At 31.6% G+C, this 20,020-nt stretch overlaps 1 protein-coding gene across 2 annotated transcripts; it reads left to right on the forward strand.

Annotated features, from left to right (window-relative positions):
- The first annotated feature begins 521 nt into the window (after window positions 1-521).
- On the forward strand, window positions 522-15,493 carry LOC111696324 (transcription factor sem-2). 2 transcript variants are annotated; one of them, XM_023465898.1, is made up of 13 exons: window positions 522-671; window positions 4,190-4,255; window positions 6,052-6,189; window positions 9,241-9,377; window positions 10,636-10,711; window positions 11,886-11,972; window positions 12,432-12,527; window positions 13,173-13,268; window positions 13,388-13,492; window positions 13,709-13,844; window positions 14,072-14,163; window positions 14,568-14,667; window positions 14,933-15,493. In XM_023465898.1, the coding sequence occupies exons 3-13, from the start codon at window positions 6,055-6,057 to the stop codon at window positions 14,992-14,994; spliced, it is 1,122 nt and encodes a 373-aa protein (XP_023321666.1). In that variant the 5' UTR covers window positions 522-671; window positions 4,190-4,255; window positions 6,052-6,054; the 3' UTR covers window positions 14,995-15,493. The 2 variants fall into 2 exon arrangements, with proteins under 2 accessions (XP_023321666.1, XP_023321667.1); XM_023465899.1 differs by lacking the exons at window positions 522-671; window positions 4,190-4,255 and adding an exon at window positions 4,387-4,463.
- Window positions 15,494-20,020: the final 4,527 nt, after the last annotated feature.

Consider the following 20,020-nt stretch of genomic DNA (forward strand, 5'->3'; position numbering starts at 1 on the left):
CACTACGAATAACGGTCAATCGCATCCCAGTTCTTCCAAACCAGGGTTTCATCCAAAATCAGAGAGTTCAGGGTTTTTTTCAAAAGTTATTTTCAAAAACGTACACGAGAACATGTTTTTTAAAAATACCTTTTTCGGGTGAATTTAAAAAATATGTTCTTTGTTGAGATTGTATTTAGCCCTGTTGTGTTTAGTCTGAACTATTTCCTTCTCATGACATAACTATTACTCTGACTACCATCCAGGCCTTTACGCAGGCAACAGAACCAACCAATCACAGGCCAGTTTCCGCGTAAATTCAACCAATCACGAGCCTGGATTTCATCACGAGACTTCATGATTCAGGGAAGAAAATTCTACAATAAAAGTTGTGTTTTATAATTTTTCCCAAAAATGGTTTTATTTGCTGTTTGACCCATAAAAATCGTAGATATAGTGAAAAAGTGTAATTTTGAAGGTCTTTTTCTGTGCGTAGGTTTTCGACCCTGTTGTTGAACGGCTGTCCAAGTATTGCTCTCCGAAGTTCTCCATCAGTTACTCCCAGAAATTCCCATGCTACGGGGACATAAAATTAGTGATATATTGCCGACAGTTTGAAAAAAAAATGATTAATTAGGTTAAAAAATGGAGTAAAAATGTGAAATTTAATCTTAGTGAAATAAAAATATAGAGTAAGTATTCTTATTTGAAATTAATTTATGTTCTTCTTTTAGAAGTTAAAAGTAAAGATTTTAACTATCAACTATCAACTATCAACTATCAACTATCAACAAAAATATTAACCCTAGGACAATAACTGAAATGATAAATATGTTATGTAGTGAGTAAAAATCAATGTTTTCTGTTTGTGGATAGTTTTGCATATTTTTTCTCTTTTCCTTTGGAAACCTGTATTTTCAAAAAAAAATTTTTTTAACAAATTTAAACTACACCATTTATATATGTATTTATATCTTTGTGTGCGAATAAATCTTTATAATGATAATAATAATATGAATTATTTTTTTAAAAGCTTACCAAAGCTTGTTCATTCAAACTTACAAAAAAAAGTCTGAATTTTCAGGGGGATTTCTTTAACAAAAACACTGAATATTGTTCAATTTTTTAAATTTTTTAAATTTTGAAATTGGTTGGTCTAGGGTCAAAAAACAAGTTTTGTTGAAGGCTCTGGTACCGAGTTGACAGTTTGAAAGGTTTAGAGACAAAACTTAATATACAGTAGACATCTCTGTTTTGTCTGTCTGTCTGTTTTGTCTGTCTGTCTGTTTTGTCTGTCTGTCTGTTTTGTCTGTCTGCCTGTTTGTTTATCTTATCATGAAACTCAGGAACCTCTTAACCGATTTGCCTCAAATATTTATTGGGGAACTTGTTTGAACCACGGTAATGTTCATTCCATTGGTTTGGCTTTTTTTGGAGAATGATAAGTTTCCAAGCAAAGCTGGGTTTCCAAGGTAGTATAATATGGAAAAAGTAGTAACTATGTTATCATGAGTCATACGGCTTTTTGTATCGGTAAACTATCTACTATCAAAAAGAAAGAATTTAAAGATAAACGAGTATTACATGTGAAATGCCTGATTTAAGTGTTTGCTCCACCTTGTTTTTATAAATGGGCGCGAGATACGAAGACTACGTATTTTACAGTTGGATGCATTTAAAGATTCTACGCAAAATGAAAAGCGGTTTTATGATAATTACCATAGCTGATATTCCTGTCAAGAGACACTAAAACTGTCTAATATTTTCAAGTTAACATGCGGTAATTTCTTGAAATAAAAACTTTTTCAGCATTGACTTTATTGGTTTCTATATGAATGAAAGAGATATTTTGACAAAGGAATTGAGTCTTTGGAACAAAATCCAATATCTAAACCTCAATATCTTTAGAACTCTGTGTTGTAAACCTTTGATATTTCAAACTCAGATTATTTGATCTAGCAGAATTCATAGTTTGAAATATCTAAGGTCTGCAACATTTGGTTCAAAAGATTTAGTGATTAGAAAATCAGAGTTTGTGACAAAGACTCAATTCCTTTCTCGATTTTTTGTTTAAAGTTACACAAATCCCAAGACGATATTTTTCGATATTAACCGCTTAGAGATTCACACTCTCATCGTGTTCCAGAAAAAAATGCATTTTAGCTAGAATTAAGACCGTTTAAAAAGCTTAAACCATTTTAAGCATTGAAAATAATTTAACATTTTTGTTTGACAGATTGATATTTTGTTATCTTACCATCGTTGTCAGTTTTGAAACCACATTTGTAATGCCCAACACTTGACGTTTTTGATATTTACTGTTAAATTAAAAAAATGAAGATATGTTCTTTTAAGGGAGAGTGAGTGAGTTTTGTAAAGAACAGGAAAAATTGAATGGTTTTTTTCATACTTTTTGCCATAGAGTATAACATGAAAAACAAAATTAACTTATTAAACCAGACTATGTCAGACTTATTCATACAATTTCAGTCCAGATTTAAACAGAGAATATTAGATAAGACATAACCAGACAATATAAGGTCAGACTTAACCAGAAAATATTTGGTAAGACTTAATCAGACTATATTGATTTAGAATTAAACAGATACTATTAGGTCAGATTTAAGCAGACAATATTAGGTCAGACTTAACTAGACAATATTACATAGATCAGACTTAACCAAACAATATTAAGTCAGACTTTACCAGAGAATAAATTAAGTCAGACTTCACCAGAGAATAAATTACTGTTACATAGACCAGATTTAACAAGTCAATATTAAGTCAGACTTAACCAGACAATGAATTAGGTCAGACTTAACCAGACAATACTAGGTCAAACTTAATCAGACAATATTTGATCAGACATAACAAGACAATATAAGGTCAGACTTAACCAGACATTATTAGGTTAGACTTAATCAGTCAACATTAGGTTAGACTTAGCAAGACAATAGTAGGTCAGACTTAACCAGAAAATATTAGGTCAGACTTAACCAGACAAAATTAGATCAGATTTAACCAAACAATATTAGGTCAGACTTAACCAGAGAATATTAGGTCGAACTTAATCAGAAAATATTGGGTCAGACTTAATCAGACAATATTTGATGAGACTTAACCAAACAATATTACGTCAGACTTAACCAGAAAATATTAGGTCGAACTTAATCAGAAAATATTGGGTCAGACTTAACCAAACAATATTAGATCAGACTTACCCAGAAAATATTAGGTCAAACTTAACAAAACAATATTAGGTCAGACTTAACCAGGCAATATTAGGTCAAACTTAACTAGGCAATATTAGGTCAGAGTTAACTAGACCATATTAGGTCAGACTTAACCAAACAATATTAGGTCAGACTCAACCAGACAATATTAGATCAGACTTAACCAGAAAATATTAAGTTAGACTTAACCAGAAAATATTAGGTCAGACTTAATCTGACAATATTAGGTCAGACACATTTCGAAATGCTCATAGAAGTATTTTATTACTGCACATCATATATAAAATCAGTTTTTGTCGAGCTTTTTCTCATTAAATCAGTTATTTAATCTTATTAAACCTCTTAAACTAAACTTAAATTCCCGATTAACAGCGGAACCCTTGAAACCTTCAGATAATCAATCATGTGGATGATATTATCGTTTTATAAGTTTAAGAATGTTTATTTCTGATAATTCCTACATGTTTTCCTGCAGCAAATTAAAATATGCAAAAGTCATTTTTGTAGAGAAACCACAATTGAAAATATTCAGTTATCCAAAATAAAAACATTTTTAGCTCAATTATGCTTCATCAGACAAAGTTTTAACGGTTTAAAAGGTACTTTACCAAATGCATTTTTCCAAGAGCGACTTTCCAAGTGACAATTTCTCAAGTGGCAACTTACCAAATTTACAATTTCCCAAATGACAACTTTCCAAAGGATATAAGTCAGACCTTCATAGGCGCTGCAGGCTACACTGGGACCTAGCGCTGCGGATAAGTTGGGATAGGGGGCCGAGCACTGCAGCTAAGATTGGATAGGGAGCCAATCGCTGTTGGTAGAAGAGACTTGGGAAGTTGCAACTTGGGAAATTGTCGCTGGGGAAAAGGCCTTTGGCAAAGTACGTAACATAGTATTAAAGGGCATAGTAATCTTTTCATGGAGGGTCACTTAACAATTTCGTTTACAGTCCCTTTAATTGATGTTAATTATAGGTTGGAAAACACTGATGGATCAAAACGAGAAATCTTTATTCAAAACCTTTTTATTTCCCTGACCAGGTAGAACAAATTTTTTTTACTTTTCTTATTGTTCCTAATATTGTTCCTTATATTATTCCTTTTATTGTTACTTATATTGTTCCTTATATTGTTCCTTATATTGTTCCTAATATTGTTCCTAATATTGTTCCTAATAATGTTGGTTGGTAAACACTGATGGATCAAAACGAGAAATCTTTATTCAAAACCTTTTTATTTCCCTGACCAGGTAGAACAATTTTTTTTTTACTTTTCTTATTGTTCCTAATATTGTTCCTTATATTGTTCCTTTTATTGTTCCTTATATTGTTCCTTATATTGTTCCTTATATTGTTCCTAATATTGTTCCTAATATTGTTCCTAATATTGTTCCTATATTGTTCCTCATATTGTTTCTAATATTGTTCCTAATATTGTTGAAAATATTGTTCCTAATATTGTTCCAAATATTATTCCAAGTATGTTTCCTAATACTCTTCCTAATATTATTCCTAAAGATGCTTCTCAGGTTGTTCCTAATACTGTTCCTAATCTTGTTCCTAAATTCCTAATAGTGTTCCTAATATTGTTTTTAAAATTGTTCCCAACACTAGTCCTAATCTCGTTTTTAATAAATTGTTCCTAATACTGTTCTCAATATTATTCCTAATATTGTTTCAAGTATTGCTACAAATTTTGGCCCTTACATTGTTCCTAATATTATTTACAGTACGCCTAATATTATTCCTAAAATTATTCTTAATATTATTCCTAATATTCTCACAAAAATTGCTCATCATTTTCTTTGTAATATTATTGCTAATATTATTCCTAATATTGTTCCTATTATTGTTCCTAATACTGTTCCTAATACTGTTCCCAATATTCTTCCTAATATTCTTCCTAATGTTCTCCCTAATATTCTTTCTAATATTCTTTCTTATATTCTTTCTAATTATCTAGTTATCTGATTCGTTAAAGAATCTCTAGCTATGATTATTTGACACTTTAAACTCGATTCAGTCTTTAAATTTATGCAACTTTTCAGAATAGTCATCATCTATTTACCCTCCAATCTTTGTTTACAAAAAATGTGTACTTCACTCCTGTGAAGTGATGTGACCCAAGGTTATAATGCAAGAAAAGTTATTTCAGACGTGTGCGCATCTTTTGTACTGCCTTGTACTGTCTCTGGGCGGTAATGTAAACACAAGACGGATGTCAAAGCCTGACACGGGATCCATCTTTCACATAAAAAAATCAATGAATTATTTTGGTCATAGGAAACTATTATGTTAATTATCAAAATTATTAAATTTAATGCCTTTAAACTCCTTGGATACTGAACGAACACTGATGCATCTGTTCTTGTTTACAAATTCCACACGGAGAGAACTGGTTTCAATATGTACGCAAAGTAAACGCAACTGCAATTAACTTTCCTTGCATTAGAACCTTGATGTGAACTAAATCTGTGTTTAGTGCGTTATAAAATTACTCCTTATGACGAAATTATTTGTTTGTTTTTTTTCTTTCTGAAATTTCATCTTTTATCTTCGTTTCGTTCACTTAAAAATTGCAGGTCTATTTTCGTGTAACACCACCATTTAAACCTTTAGCTGTGTAACTTAACAAACTTGAAAAGATATAGATTCTGTTAATTTGTTTCCTTGGTTCTGCTGTATAATTCCTCTTGTCAATTTATTATCACTTCTAACAGAATTCATATTTAGAAAACAATGGATTGGACAAATATAGGAATTGGAAAATCAGAGTTTTTTGGTAAAACGTTTTCTTTACAGAACAAGATTAAGAAGTTGAATATTTCCTATTTTTAGGTGATGATGAATTTCGACATGGACTGTCTGGTGACTGAGAGTATTGTAAATTCTATCAAACTGACCGAAGGACCGGTCACACATATGTCTATGGCTGTTAAACAGACCTCCAGAACACCATACTCAGACGCTACACAGGTTGGTCCATCATGCTGCCAATCATTTAATTTTTTTTTACAAATATTCATTTGAAGAATAAATACATATATAGATATATATAAATCGGGAAAGGTCGCCAAACAGATTGAACCTTTTCACTAGGACTAACATTTTTAAATCTATTTTTAATGTTTTTTATACGTAAATTATAGATCCGTAGCTCATTGTATAAGTTATTGGCTGTTTGTTTAAACCCTATCGGGACATTTAGTGATTAGGGGTAATTTATTTATCTGAACAGGATAAGGTCAATAATCGAAATTACTCACTTTGTGTCCTCATAGTTCATCCGGTCACATATTAGAAATTGAAAATACTTTTTTTCTTCTCAAAATTGCGGCGCCCCCCCCCTCGTAGTTTCTCTCATTTTTGACACTATCATCGTGAAATTTTGTGACTTTTAATGAAAAGTAATTTAAAGGATTTTTTAAACAAATATTTTTTTAATGCATAGGGTTGGGTACAGCGCGGAAAAATGTCCGGTCTTAGGAAAAAAATCTAAAATAGCCCATAATTTTTTTGTGACTAAAGCTACATATCTAAAAACTATATTTCTGAAAAGCTCTCGAAAAATGGATAGAGAAACATGTGTCACACTTTCATATTTGTTTAAAACAATTTTTTTTTCATTTTTCTGACCCTTTTTTGGCGTTTTTTTCAACCCTCCCTAGCACCCAAACTTCTAAAGTTATCGGTCTATTTTTTTTCCAATGAGCTGGCCTTGGCAAATTGGGCTATACACATGCATTTTAACCCTATATCTATTCTCTAAGGCCTTTTTCTAGGGGGGGGCGCCAAAAATAAGTTTTGAATTTCAGTAAGATTCACGAAACGTTGGGATAGGACGGCGACCTCTAGACAGTCATGTGTATTTCCTGCTGTTATGCAGCAAATAGTTTTTCCAAGCTTGAATATCAACAAATATGAAGTACAATGGATCTGAGAACACTACACAGTTGCACATTCATTGGATTATTTATAATAAAAATATCTGATAGTCGTCTTCCGTTTCCACAGTATTATGGATCTCACTAAATGTATGACATTGTGTTTACTTAGGACACAGGGCATGGTTAATTTATTGAAAGAACGAATATAAAATCAATAGAAAAGTGTTTAATGTTGCAATTTTCTTTGTTATTTACAGACGTCTGTTTTTATCCCCCCCCCCCTGTCTACCCCCTGTGATTGGTTATATGTATGATTTGTAATTTAACCTTCAATATTGTATTTGCGTCAACTTTCCGCGTCAGACAAGAACCGTTATAGGGTTCGCGTAACTGTACACTTATTATTCTTACGAGGAAGTGCGTAACCGGTTGATATTACGGTTTATCTGTCCCAGGACCGCTAGTTCTACTATCTATCTATCTATTTACCTTTCCTTGTTGGTATGCTGGTTATATGGTTCATGAGGTTTGGTGAATGTTGTTTTAATGAAATATAGAATTATGCAACATGCATTGTACACTGTGCAGTTCATTGCATTTAGTATAAGTACACTTCATTTTTGTATTTCAAAAACTTTAGAAATCACCAAAAAAGTTAATATCAATAATAATTATAATAAGTTTTTACATTTTGATGCCACATTTGTGTTGTCGGCAAAGGTTTGTTAGTTTTGTTGTGGTTGAAAAGTTTGTTAGATTGGAAGAAGAGTCATTTACATAGATAATAAACAGTAAACAGTATTTACTTGATCCTTGATCCATCTCTAACATTTTAAGTAAGTCTGAGACGGTACCATTTACCGCGTAAAACTCTCCGACTACATCTTTCCATCCTCAATTTAACGGAATTGTGGAGACGTTCCATCTTCAAATCAAGGTTACCCTCCATTCTCGACTTGCTGGGTCTGATTGGTTCCATCATCTTCCTCTTGGCCTTCAAAGTATTTTTAGAGAAGATTCATCAGTATCTCCCTCTGAAGCTGTGTTTGATTCTCTGATAGTTCTACTTTGCGAGTTCCTGGATAGTGCTGAGCTCCTTTCTCCAGAGTATTTCTGACGAATACAACATATTATAAAGAATACTCCTGTTGCTCCGCCTCATCACAACTCATTTCCGCCATGTGAAGTTTCAGCACAAGTCCCTCCAAGTTTGCTCCGGTTAACCCATGTTTTTGTCAGATAAGACGTTTCCAAACATCCTCTGTCTCTGCTCTACAGAGGTCTGTACCTGGTGGTTTCTTGAACTCCAAAGTACTTTTCTCTTCAGGTTGGTTCCAAGACTGAATCCTTGTCTGTGGATAGATTAAAACCAGTCCTCTATGAGTTCCCTGTAAAAGCCCAGGAACCCCCTTGCCATGATAGACCTCTGGTGGCTCAAATACCTCCGTCTCTGGTACCTCCAGCTTTGATGTTTCCAATGCCTCCTGTGTCTCCGATACCTATGATGCCAAGGTTTCTTAAACCTCTTTCGACAGCTAGAAGTTCAAAGAAGAGGGTTTGGTTTTCTCCTACAGTCCCTGTACCATTCTCAGCGTGGAGAAACCCTAGAAGTTAGAGATATGCCGTCTATTTGTCTTGTTCTTTGCGTTGTTACAATAATAATAATAATTTTAATATTTTATTACAAACCCTTGAAACCTTTATGTGATCCATAACGTGGAAAATAACTTCATTTTTCTCATTCAAAATTTTGTTCATTCCATTCATTTCAAGATATGAGCAAGTCAGTCTTAAAAACAAAAACAATATAATTTATAATTAGCAGACACAGCTGTTATGGGTACCGTTATAATTCATACATGCCACTTTTTGAATTGAATGTCATTTGGAATTTTTTTTTTAATCATAACTACTTTTTTATCATAACTCCTCCCATTAAAAAAGCTGTCAAGAAAAACTAAAAAAATAGTATTTTTTATGTAATAAACTAATTTGTTTTGTTTTACTTTTGCGGAAAATCGAAACTAGAGAAGCTTTGAATTCACAAAGTCGTACCATTAATTATCATTAATTTGAACTTTTCCTCGTATCTAGCGTATAGGATGAATAATCTAAAATATTGATAATATAATTGTTGTAGACGAAGAAGCACTCCCCGAACCATATCAAGAGACCCATGAATGCTTTCATGGTGTTCTCCCACATTGAGCGGAAGAAGATAGTTGAACTCAATCCAGATATTCATAATGCAGAAATATCCAAACAGCTGGGGAAGAGGTAAGCACTTCATCATAAAGGAATATTTATTTCTAATTTTCATAAATTCAAACAATTTACAAATTTACATATTTTACGAAAATGCATGAATTCTTTTTTGGAAAAAGTGTAAATATTTCTATATTTTCCCACTTTTTAAAAATTTCCTCAATTTCTATTAAAAAAATAGATTAATTGGCAACATAAAAAGATAATTTTATGTTAATTTTTAATAGATAAAATATAAATGAGGAATAAATATGCATTTTGTGTTTGTTTTAACGTTATTAGATTTCTTTTAAGTGAGTGCAAGAAAACTTAATGAACTGCACTACTTAGAATCAATGCTTGGACTGTGCCAAGTCTATACAAAGATGGCTGTTCATAAATCCAGTGGAGAAATTGGGCGGAGCTGAAAAATTTGAGATTTGACGGATATTAGCAAGAATGTTTCGAACAGAAATACGATATTTTCTCCAGGAACAATTATCATTGGTTTTCAAAAAAATATTAACTTATGAAAAGAAACATGAAATTTTCAGGATTTATTTTCAGTTTAGGATTTTTTTCTCAAACAGAAGGCAGAGAGATGGTATATGCAATTGTTTTTACAACTTACAAGAAGAAGATACACTGCATGATATTTTCAAATTTAAGAAGATGACAAGAAGAAGCAAGATCTTGTATAAATGGTTAGACAAGAAGGGAAAAAAATTAGCAAATGAAAATTAAATGCTGACAATTAATCTTTTACTTTAAGAAGAAGACAAGAAAATGCAAGATATGCTATATATCACTGCACAAGAAGAACATGTATGCCATACAACATATGACTTTAAGAAGATTCAAGATCTGTTATATGTCACTGCACAAGAAGAACATGTACGACATACAATATATGACTTTAAGAAGACGACAAGAAGATGCAAGATCTGTTATATGTCACTAATCAAGAAGAACATGTACGACATACAATATACGACTTTAAGAAGACGACACGAAGATGCAAGATCTGTTATATGTCACTGCTCAAGAAGAACATGTACGACATACAATATATGACTTTAAGAAGACGACAATTCTTGTGAAACTATTTAAACTATTTAATTCAAAGTTTAAAATCATCTTTTATAAGATATTAACCTGATACTTTTGACGTTTCCCGTATTTGTTTAAGATTTCATCAATGTGGTAATACTAGAATTATAATAAAAAGGAAGTGCCAATGAAATTTATCAATAACCTAATTTTATTTATCTTTAAACTAATATATTTCCAGATGGAAAGCATTAGATGAGGAGAAAAGGAAACCCTTTGTTGATGAAGCTGAGAGATTGCGCCAACTACATATGCAGGTATCGACCCATCCCGGTGTCATGTATAGGGCGGACTCTTGCATAGGGCGGACTCATCCTAATGTTTTAACCATTTTAACACAATGTTAGACATAAAAAGTGATGTTATGACCAAAAAGAATAGAATATATATTAGAGGGAAATTTACTAGAAAAAAGTGTAAATTGGCCATTTTGTTGAACTGTTTCCATACTGCAGGTTTACTTCACATATTTATGCTATATAACCTTTTGGGCCCTGGAATATCATTTTATAGAAAATCTCAAATTAATATGAACCAAATTATGATATAGGCTGGTTTCATAATTGCCAATGATCATTTCACATAGACTCTGTGCCTTTCACTTTACAAACGATGATTTTCCGTTATAACTATAAATCAAATGATGTTTTTATTCACGTAATTCATTATAAAGTTCATCTAACAGCTTTAAAAAATTCGAAATTGAAATGGATAGTCTAGGGAACATACTGTATTAATGTAATCTACTGCATATAATTTGTGAACATTTACATGATTTGTACACTTTGAACTCCCTTTCAGGCTGAAAGGGACTGAAATAATTCATACCGAGAGATTCTCTAAATTCCCCTCTAATATATATTCTATTCTCTTTGGTTATGACATTATCCGATATTTATTAATGTATTGCAATTTGAAAAGCTCATTAAACATTTATCTAAGTCTCGAGAAACTATAAATTATTTGATGATTTGTAAGAAAGACGACATTTTTGCCTTTACCCAGAAAACAAAATGCGTTTTTTTATATATGTCAACTAATAATTTTTAATTATTAACATTGCTTTTTATGTCTAACATTGCAAATTTGTTAAAAATGGCTAAATGGGGAGATAAATATTTCAGAAATAATTTGACATTGTCATGTATCATCCAAGCCCCTTTAAGAAAATCTGTTTCTCATGGGCAACCTGTATATACCTTTCTCCCAACCATAGACGACATTAAAGTAAAAATATATTTTTTGATGTTGTTACAATACAAACAATTTTAGTTAATACTTATTAAATCACTAGTTCAGAGGTTTGGGCCTTTTTATACTGCACATGATTGCCTTGTCTCATGATCAACGAACTATTTAAAGTCATAAATTCAAAAAGTCGTCTTCATATTCCGAATTTTTCTGGTTCTCACTGTATTCTCAATATTTTAGGAGTACCCAGACTATAAATACCGTCCTAGGAAGAAACTTAAAACCTCTCCCGGATGTAATCTTCCGTTGCCTATAAAACAATCGAAGGTAGTTTTGGTAAAAATTGAAAAAATCGCAGATCTTTGCAAAGGAACTGATTTCTTGTAACAAACTCTTATTTTTAAATCTTTACATCTGTGCAACCCGATTCTGTAGACCTTTCATATTTCAAACAATTAATTCTTTTGGATCAAATAGTCCAAGTTTAAAAAGGGCCAGTTTTAGCTCACAAACACAATGGTGAATCCCCAATTTTCGAGTAATAGATTTCATGATATAAACAAATTAAGCAGTTAATATCTTTGGTACATGATGTGTTTTCTAATTATCCAAAAAATTATAATGCAGAAGAAAAGTGTTTTAAGTCGGATGTGAAGCTAAGTTTTAAATTTTTAACTTGCACTAATAAACATAATACGTTAAAAATATGATTTGTATCCAAATTTTGCGAACACTAACTTTAATTTGAATGATGTTTGTTTCAACATCTTGTGAATTAAATTGTAGGATAAAGGACGGTATGGGAGGGATGGATTAATGATTGAGAATAATAATATCAAGAACCAGTTTCTTCATAAAACTGTAATTACCTCTGGTGTTCAGGTGCAGTACTATATTTGCGCCATCTTTATTTTTACTTTATTTTCCGGTGTCTAAGATTTGTTTGAACATTTCATGTCCAACACATTTTCCCGCCATTTTAGTCGCTCACTATAAAGTTATAAACGTTCCAATTCTACAAAATTGTCCCGCCATTTTTATTTATTTTTGCCATTTTATCATACCATATTTTCCCGCCAATTTTTTAACTGGTTGCCATGTTAATTCCACCATTGTTTTGCGCCATTTTTAAAGTCAGTTATATTTCAAACAACTTAATTTTAATCGGTTTACGCAGTTAACTACTGATTTGATTTTATTATGTGATGTGATGTTAGCCATACCAAACTTGGGTAAGTTAAGTTTTGAAAAAGTAGAATTTTAAAATTAAAATTTTTAGAAATTGTAAAGTCGTTTCTAGATATTTGTTTCTGGAGAAAAGACGACAAGTAACAAATAAATACAGAGCTACCCACATAGAATGAAAATTCAACTGTTAAAATAAGGAATTTTAAGATAAAAGATATGAGCAGAAAAAAATCAAGTTTCATCCTTTGTATTTAGCTCTGCTTATTCGGACACTTTTCAACTTAAAAAAACAGAATTAATGATTTTCTAATAATAATTAAATCTGTTTGATGATTAAAGAGCTTACCAACGGGTTATCCTGATGAACGATTGAAGCTGAGGGTTACTATAGACCAGAGATTAGCACTCAGACCTGATCAACACCTCACACCAAAGGTTTTAAAAAAAAACTGTGTGTGCAAATTTAAACATCATTTTATAAGATCAATTTGATTTTTACTTTTTTTTCTACATTTCAAAACTGAAAATTTGCGTTAAAAAAATAAATATTGTAGGTTCCAAGTTCCCCCACATGTAGTTCTCCGGACCGTCCAGAATCATTTTATGAAAACTTTTATAAACCTCAACCCTGGTATAGCCAACCCTCTTACTCACAGCAGGTTACCAATCTAAGAGACATTGCCTACGAAAAACATCGCCGAATTTTAAAGCGAATTTCCAGTTTCAACCTTAATTAAATGAATTGTAATTTTCTCCTTACAAACTTTTTATGATTCTTGAAAAATTTTAAAGTTTAATTTTATTAAACGTCACCGTAACTCTTGAAAAGGAGAATCACTTAGAATTGATCAAAAAATCGAAATTTTTTTATACAGGGAAACTCCCGCCTCGTTGTTCTGAAGCCTGAGAATGATCAAGTGAGTTATCTTGTGAAAGCAGAACCAAAGATTGAACCTGAAGACTCCCTTGCAGATCTAGAGGGGATCACCGATTTACTGCCGATCCAGACAGGTATAATAACAGGGGATTATTGATCTTCTACTCTACAGATCCAGACAGGTATAAAGGGGATTATTGATCTTCTACTCTACAGAGGTATAGAGGGGATTATTGATCTTCTACTCTACAGATCCAGACAGGTTTACAAGGGGTTATTGATCCAATTTATTTATGATGTTACTGCAAAACCAAATTTTTGGTTTAAAAAAATCAGTTCTTAAAATATATCGTTCTTCTAGGCTTCCGTGTTGACTTGACTTCTTTGAATGACCTAGACAGCTATAGAGAAGATCGGTCAGCTCGTTTCCAGCAGATAGATAGATACAACCAGGCATACTCAACAGTATACAACCATGGATGCTACTAGGCCTTCATTGCGCTTCACGCCGCGCACAACTCTCTCACAATTTTTTTATCATTTTTTAATGATTCAAAATTTTAAGGTTTTTTTCTGTTTTTAATGTTAGCTCAGGACTTTACACGTGAAGAATCTATACAGCCGATTTGACGTTTACTGAATACAAACAAACAGACAGACAATAAAAATATATAAATAGATGATATGTGTCCATGTCTAAGGAATATATTTACAAACTGAGAATAACTGTCAGCAACGAATTCTCAGATTAAGTCTGTATTTAAAATCTATCATTTCACTTTTCAATCAATTCTACAAAAGTTTCTCAGTTTTGACCGTAGTTAGAAATTGTGAGTTTGATACAAGAGTATGGGTAGAAATGGTTGAGTGGACGGGAGGTGGACAGATGGGAAAACGCGAGCGTCGCGAGTAACAATAGCTCACATTGCTCACATTTTGACTTCAGCACAAATTCAGGTCAGTTAAAAAAAGAATCACAAATAATATATCTACTTATTGAATAAATCAAATTATCTCCAGAATTTAACGCTGAAATACGATAAAGCTGGAGTTTTCTGCGCGCAAATTGTTAATATTAGCTTTTTACATTATTTCTAAAAGATTCATTCTTGTAAAATGATCTGATTAGTCCCGAAAATCGCAATTTAGAGCCATAAACGATCCGAAATGATGTGGGGCACCCAGTACTATCTATATTTTGGTATGATTTGTTATTATTTAGAAGAGTTGTTTCATCAGATTGGAATCCCGGATACCTCTGCTTCTGACTTCATCACTCTTTAGAAGCATTGTTATGTTAAAAGAAAACTTTCTTAATAATAATTTATAATTCTCACCATCTTTATAAACCAAGACAATCCAATAGGATCCTTATCATCAAGAACAATCCCAATCGCCCTAAAGAGTCCTAATCACCCTGAAGAACCCTAATTACCCTGAAGAATCCTTAGCACCCTGAAGAACCTTAATCACCCTGAAGAATCGTTATCACCCTAATGAACTTCAATCAACCTAAAGAATCGCAATCACCCTGAATAATCCTAATCATCTGAAAAATTAAAATCTCTCTAAGAAATCACATTCACCCTGAAGAATCCTAATCACCCTAAGAACCCCAATCACCCTGAATAATTCTAATCACCCGAAAGAATCCTAATCCCAATAAAGAATCCCAATCACCCTAAGAATCTTATCATCGAAACAAAATGCCCAACACCCGGAAAATCCTAATACTCCTAACAACAAATACTATATCGATATAGGATTTTACATATCTATGATATTATATCATATAATGTTCACTAGATTTAACTTGAAAAATGTTTTCACCAATTCTTGCCAGATTCTCGACTATTAAACTTCTCTCTTTAAAGTTATTATCTGATTTTTGATGTATGCTTTACGTAAATCAGAAAAACTGTTGGTTCGGCGATTTCGCACAATTTTTGAAGCAAACGCGCAGTTTAGAGTGAAATTTGAAATTTACACATTTAGATGTGGAAAAATTCAGTATTGGTTATAAGCTTAAATTATTTATATATTTATTTATTTATTTATTTATTTAAATCTAGTCATAATTTGTTTAAAATGTTGTTTTTTCAAAAGTATATTTAAAATTATAAAGAGCCCGCGTGAAGCAACCCTGTATTTTGTATCCAATCTTCAGAAATATATTCTTATAAATAGTTATTTTTAGAGTTCATTGTTCAAAAGAATTTATTTCATAAATGTCGTCTTTTCAGTTAATCGATTAAATATTTGTTCATGTATTCTATTATTGTTGTGAAAAACAAGAAGAAAAGGAGTAAAGCCTTTCAGCCTTTTAATCATAGAAAGGCAAGAACGATACACAACGATAACCTTTAACCCATTATCGGAATAAAAATTAAAAAGATACCGTAATTTTTGTTCTTGAAAAGTTATATATTCTTTAAATTTTTTTTCTTGTTTATGTTGCATAAATCTGCGTAAATGTCCAACATATTTCTCCTAAATGCAGTGGCATCATGAAAAAAGGAGTTCGACCGGCAATGTATGGTACTTGAACAGAGAATATAGTATTGTAGAGAAATTTTTAAGTTTTAATGATATATAATTGCTGAGTTCGATTTTTCAAAATTATTAAATAACGAATAAACAAAATGTAACAAAAATTCTACTGTAACCTAATAAGTTATTTAAGAATAGGTTGAAAAAAAAAATTAACTCTCATCATCGAAAATAAGTAATCTTATTCAATTATTGCTTTCTGTAATCTCTCATTGTTCACAAACTTTTTCTGTACATTTTCTGGAATTTTTATTGAAACGACAACATTTGAAGAATTTGTAGAAATCTGCAAACAAATCCGTAAAACATGAGAAATTCAATATGATGATGAAAGAAAAATATTTGATTCTAACAATGATTTATTGAGAAATATGCTCCTAAACATCTATTTAGTTTACTGCAGTAGAATTTTCAATACATTTTTTTGTTGTTGTTTAATAATTTAAAAGAAACAAGTCTCAAAACGTAACCATCCAAATGGATAATTTTGAACGTCGACTTTGCGCTCACAATCACTAATTATACATCATTCACACATTTTTAATATTTCAAATGAATCCTAAAATAATTCTCCACAAAACTACAATCTCAGTTCATCTATATTATCGATCTTTCTTCAAAATCCCAGGACTTACATAATTTAACTAAAAAACTGAAATATCTTCAGCTAAGGGTTGCAAAAACTAAAAATAATGATTTAAGGAACTAAGGTTTTTGCCAAAAACTTAAATTTTATAATCCACATACCTTTTCAATCTGCAATGGTGTAAACCTTTGATGTTTCAAACTCTGATTATTTGATCTAACAGAGTTCACAGTTTGAAACATCAAAGGTTGCTGTAACATTTGGTTGCACAAATAGGGATTGGAAAATTGGAGTTTGTGGCAAAAACTCAGACACACACAAATTGTACTTAAACCGTTTATTGACCTTAAGTGATTTTAGTTACTTAATTTTACTGATCATATATGTAAATTATAGACTATAATATCCTGCTCTATCCTTTCCTGCTTTATCTTTTCCTGCTCTATCCCTAACTTCTTAATTTTTTTAATCTTTACTTTCTTGCTCTATCTTTTTCTGCTCTTTCCTTAACTTTATCTTTTCTTAATCTATACTTTCTTGCTCTATCTTTTCCTGCTCTTTCCTTAACTTTATCTTTTCTTAATCTATACTTTCTTGCTCTATCTTTTTCTGCTCTTTCCTTAACTTTATCTTTTCTTAATCTATACTTTCTTGCTCTTCTTTTCCTGCTCTTTCCTTAACTTTATCTTTTCTTAATCTATACTTGCCTGCTCTATCACGAAATACTCTATCCTTTCTTACTGTATCCTTTCTGTTCTCTTTTTTCCTCCTCTTTCCTTTCCCTCTATCCTTCCACGGGGTCCGGTTCTTATTTTTAAAATGTGCAATTCTAATAAAAAGAAATCAAAACTTTTGTGTTTCATTCCTTTTCGATCTTTCGTTATTATTGAAGAATTGGATGCGTTCGATTTTTTTAATTTGATCGTAAATCGTTCGTGAACGACCCATTTCTTTTGGTTCCTTTTTTTCAATCGCTTAAAAAAATTTATTTCGTTTGTTCTCATAATTATCGTTCATTTTTTATCTATTTCGTTCGTTTTCTCATTGAACAGTCAAGTTTTTTTTTCAAAAATTTGTTGGGAAAAATTGTTCATTCAGTAAAAAAATATTGTTTTAAAAAGTTTTTTTTTTGCGCTAATCTTTATTCATATATATAATATATAATCAATAATATATGTATATATATATACAATCAATTTATTATTTAATCAAAAACAGAATTACACCCTCAGGCACGGCGTTTCATTGAGTTGAAATAATCTTCATTGAGGTCTGTTCTATATATTATAAAATGAGAAGCTACCAACTATATATTATAAAATGAGAAGCTACCAATTGGCCAGGGATAATATGAAGACTTATATTTTACTGCAGTTTCTTAGTTATATTTTTTATTAAGATTAGTTTTGAAATTTAGAAAATCCATTATTATCATCAGTTTAACAATGCTTATTAACTGAAGAGGAGCAATCCGAAAGAATTTGTATTCATAAATATAAAAACTGAGAAATTGATCTGATTATTGCCATATCAAATTGTGAAGTAAAATGGAAATGTATATAATATATATATATTATATATATAACCTGTTTATAAAAGGACCTGAGTAGTCACTGGTCAGTATGATCAGTGATTTTGTCCAAAACATGTATTTACAGCTAAATTCATTAGACGCCGAATGATGATATAAAAAAACCATAATTTTATTGTCTTAGCACTCTCCTTTTTGACACTATCACCGTGAAATATTTTGACGTTTATTTTTTTTTATTTCTTAATTTTGATAGAAATCTGAGGAATTTTGTGTAAATATTTTTATTTGGCACATAGTAGGGTACAGGGCTCTTAAAAATCCTGTCAGTGTAAAAAAAATCTATAAAAGCCCATACCTTTTTTTTGACTAAAGCAACAGATCTAAAAACTATATTTGAAAAGCCCTTGAAAAACGGATGTAGAAACATGTGTCACATATTGGTTTTTGTTTAAAACAAAAAATAATGTTTCACATTTTGTTTACCCTTTTTTGGCATTTTTTTAACCCTCCCTAGCACCCAAACTATCAAAGTTATCGGTCTAATTTTTTTCAAAGAGATGGCTTTGAAAATTGGGCTATAAACATGCATTTTAACTCTATCCCTATACTCGATCTAAGTACTTTTTCGAGGGGGGGGGGGCGGGCGGGGGACGCTCCCCCCCTAGACTATACATTGATTCAGAGGAAATAGAACAAAGAGTCAATATGTCTAATAATAATCCGGTGGGACAGCATGCTTAGCGGGTTGTTCGTTTTTAAAAAATCTGTCCACACGTGGGAGTACACGTTAACACTGAGGACTTTGGTATATCTCATGTTACCCTTACACCCCCATCCTCACCCTCCTACCCCCTAACATACATCACGGGCAGATATAGTGGAACTCAGAAACTGCTTTACTGTGGAATCTTAATCAAAACTTTCTGAGAGAGATCATTATTGGTATCATGGGTGTTCTTATCCTATATGGGATAAACCTAAATTAACCTTGAACCTATCCGAATAAAGTCAAGGCTAGGAAATCTTTTAAATTACTTTCTAAATTGGTGCAGACACTGATACATGCAACTCAATGCAGCTGACAAAGGGAAGTTCTCATTACAAAACTTCAGCAATAAACCTGCATAGATGGCAAGTTTCAATTTTATTTGACTGTTCATAGATTTAGTGGAAATCAAACACAACTGGAAAAAATGAAGAAACACGAAACTGCATATTGGCCATCCTGGGGGGGGGGGGGTATGCAGCTAATTGAAACAGCAAAACAGGACAGCCAGATAACAAGAAGATTGGAAAAATGATTATTTGCATTCTGCATTAAATACATGCATCAATAGGCTTGATTCATAAAAAATCTGGAAAAAATTTAAAAATCTAATTGTTAAAAATAGATTAACACCGTTTGAATTGCGTATGAGCAGTCTGTGTTAGTCTGTGATTATAATATTTAAAACGATCAGTTATAAATATGTTTGGATGATCTATGATTGAGTGGTATATAATGTAACTTTTTGAATTTACATCTCCGCTGTTGACCGGAAGCGTTTTCAATAATTTCCTCCTTATATGTATATAGAAGTATAATTATTAACGAGCAAATCCAAATTTGATTCGGAGACAGCCTATACCCCTTACCATAT

The sequence above is a fragment of the Eurytemora carolleeae genome, unplaced genomic scaffold, assembly GCF_000591075.1.
Source record: "Eurytemora carolleeae unplaced genomic scaffold, Eaff_2.0 scaffold121, whole genome shotgun sequence".
Lineage (NCBI taxonomy): Eukaryota > Metazoa > Arthropoda > Copepoda > Calanoida > Temoridae > Eurytemora > Eurytemora carolleeae.

Coding starts and splice junctions, on each gene's coding strand:
- LOC111696324 (XM_023465898.1), top strand. CDS start 6,055: ATGATGAATTTCGACATGGACTGTCTGGTGACTGAGAGTATTGTAAAT. Junction 9,378..10,635: donor TCCAAACAGCTGGGGAAGAG/GTAAGCACTTCA, acceptor ATATATTTCCAG/ATGGAAAGCATTAGATGAGG. Junction 13,845..14,071: donor TTTACTGCCGATCCAGACAG/GTATAATAACAG, acceptor TCGTTCTTCTAG/GCTTCCGTGTTGACTTGACT.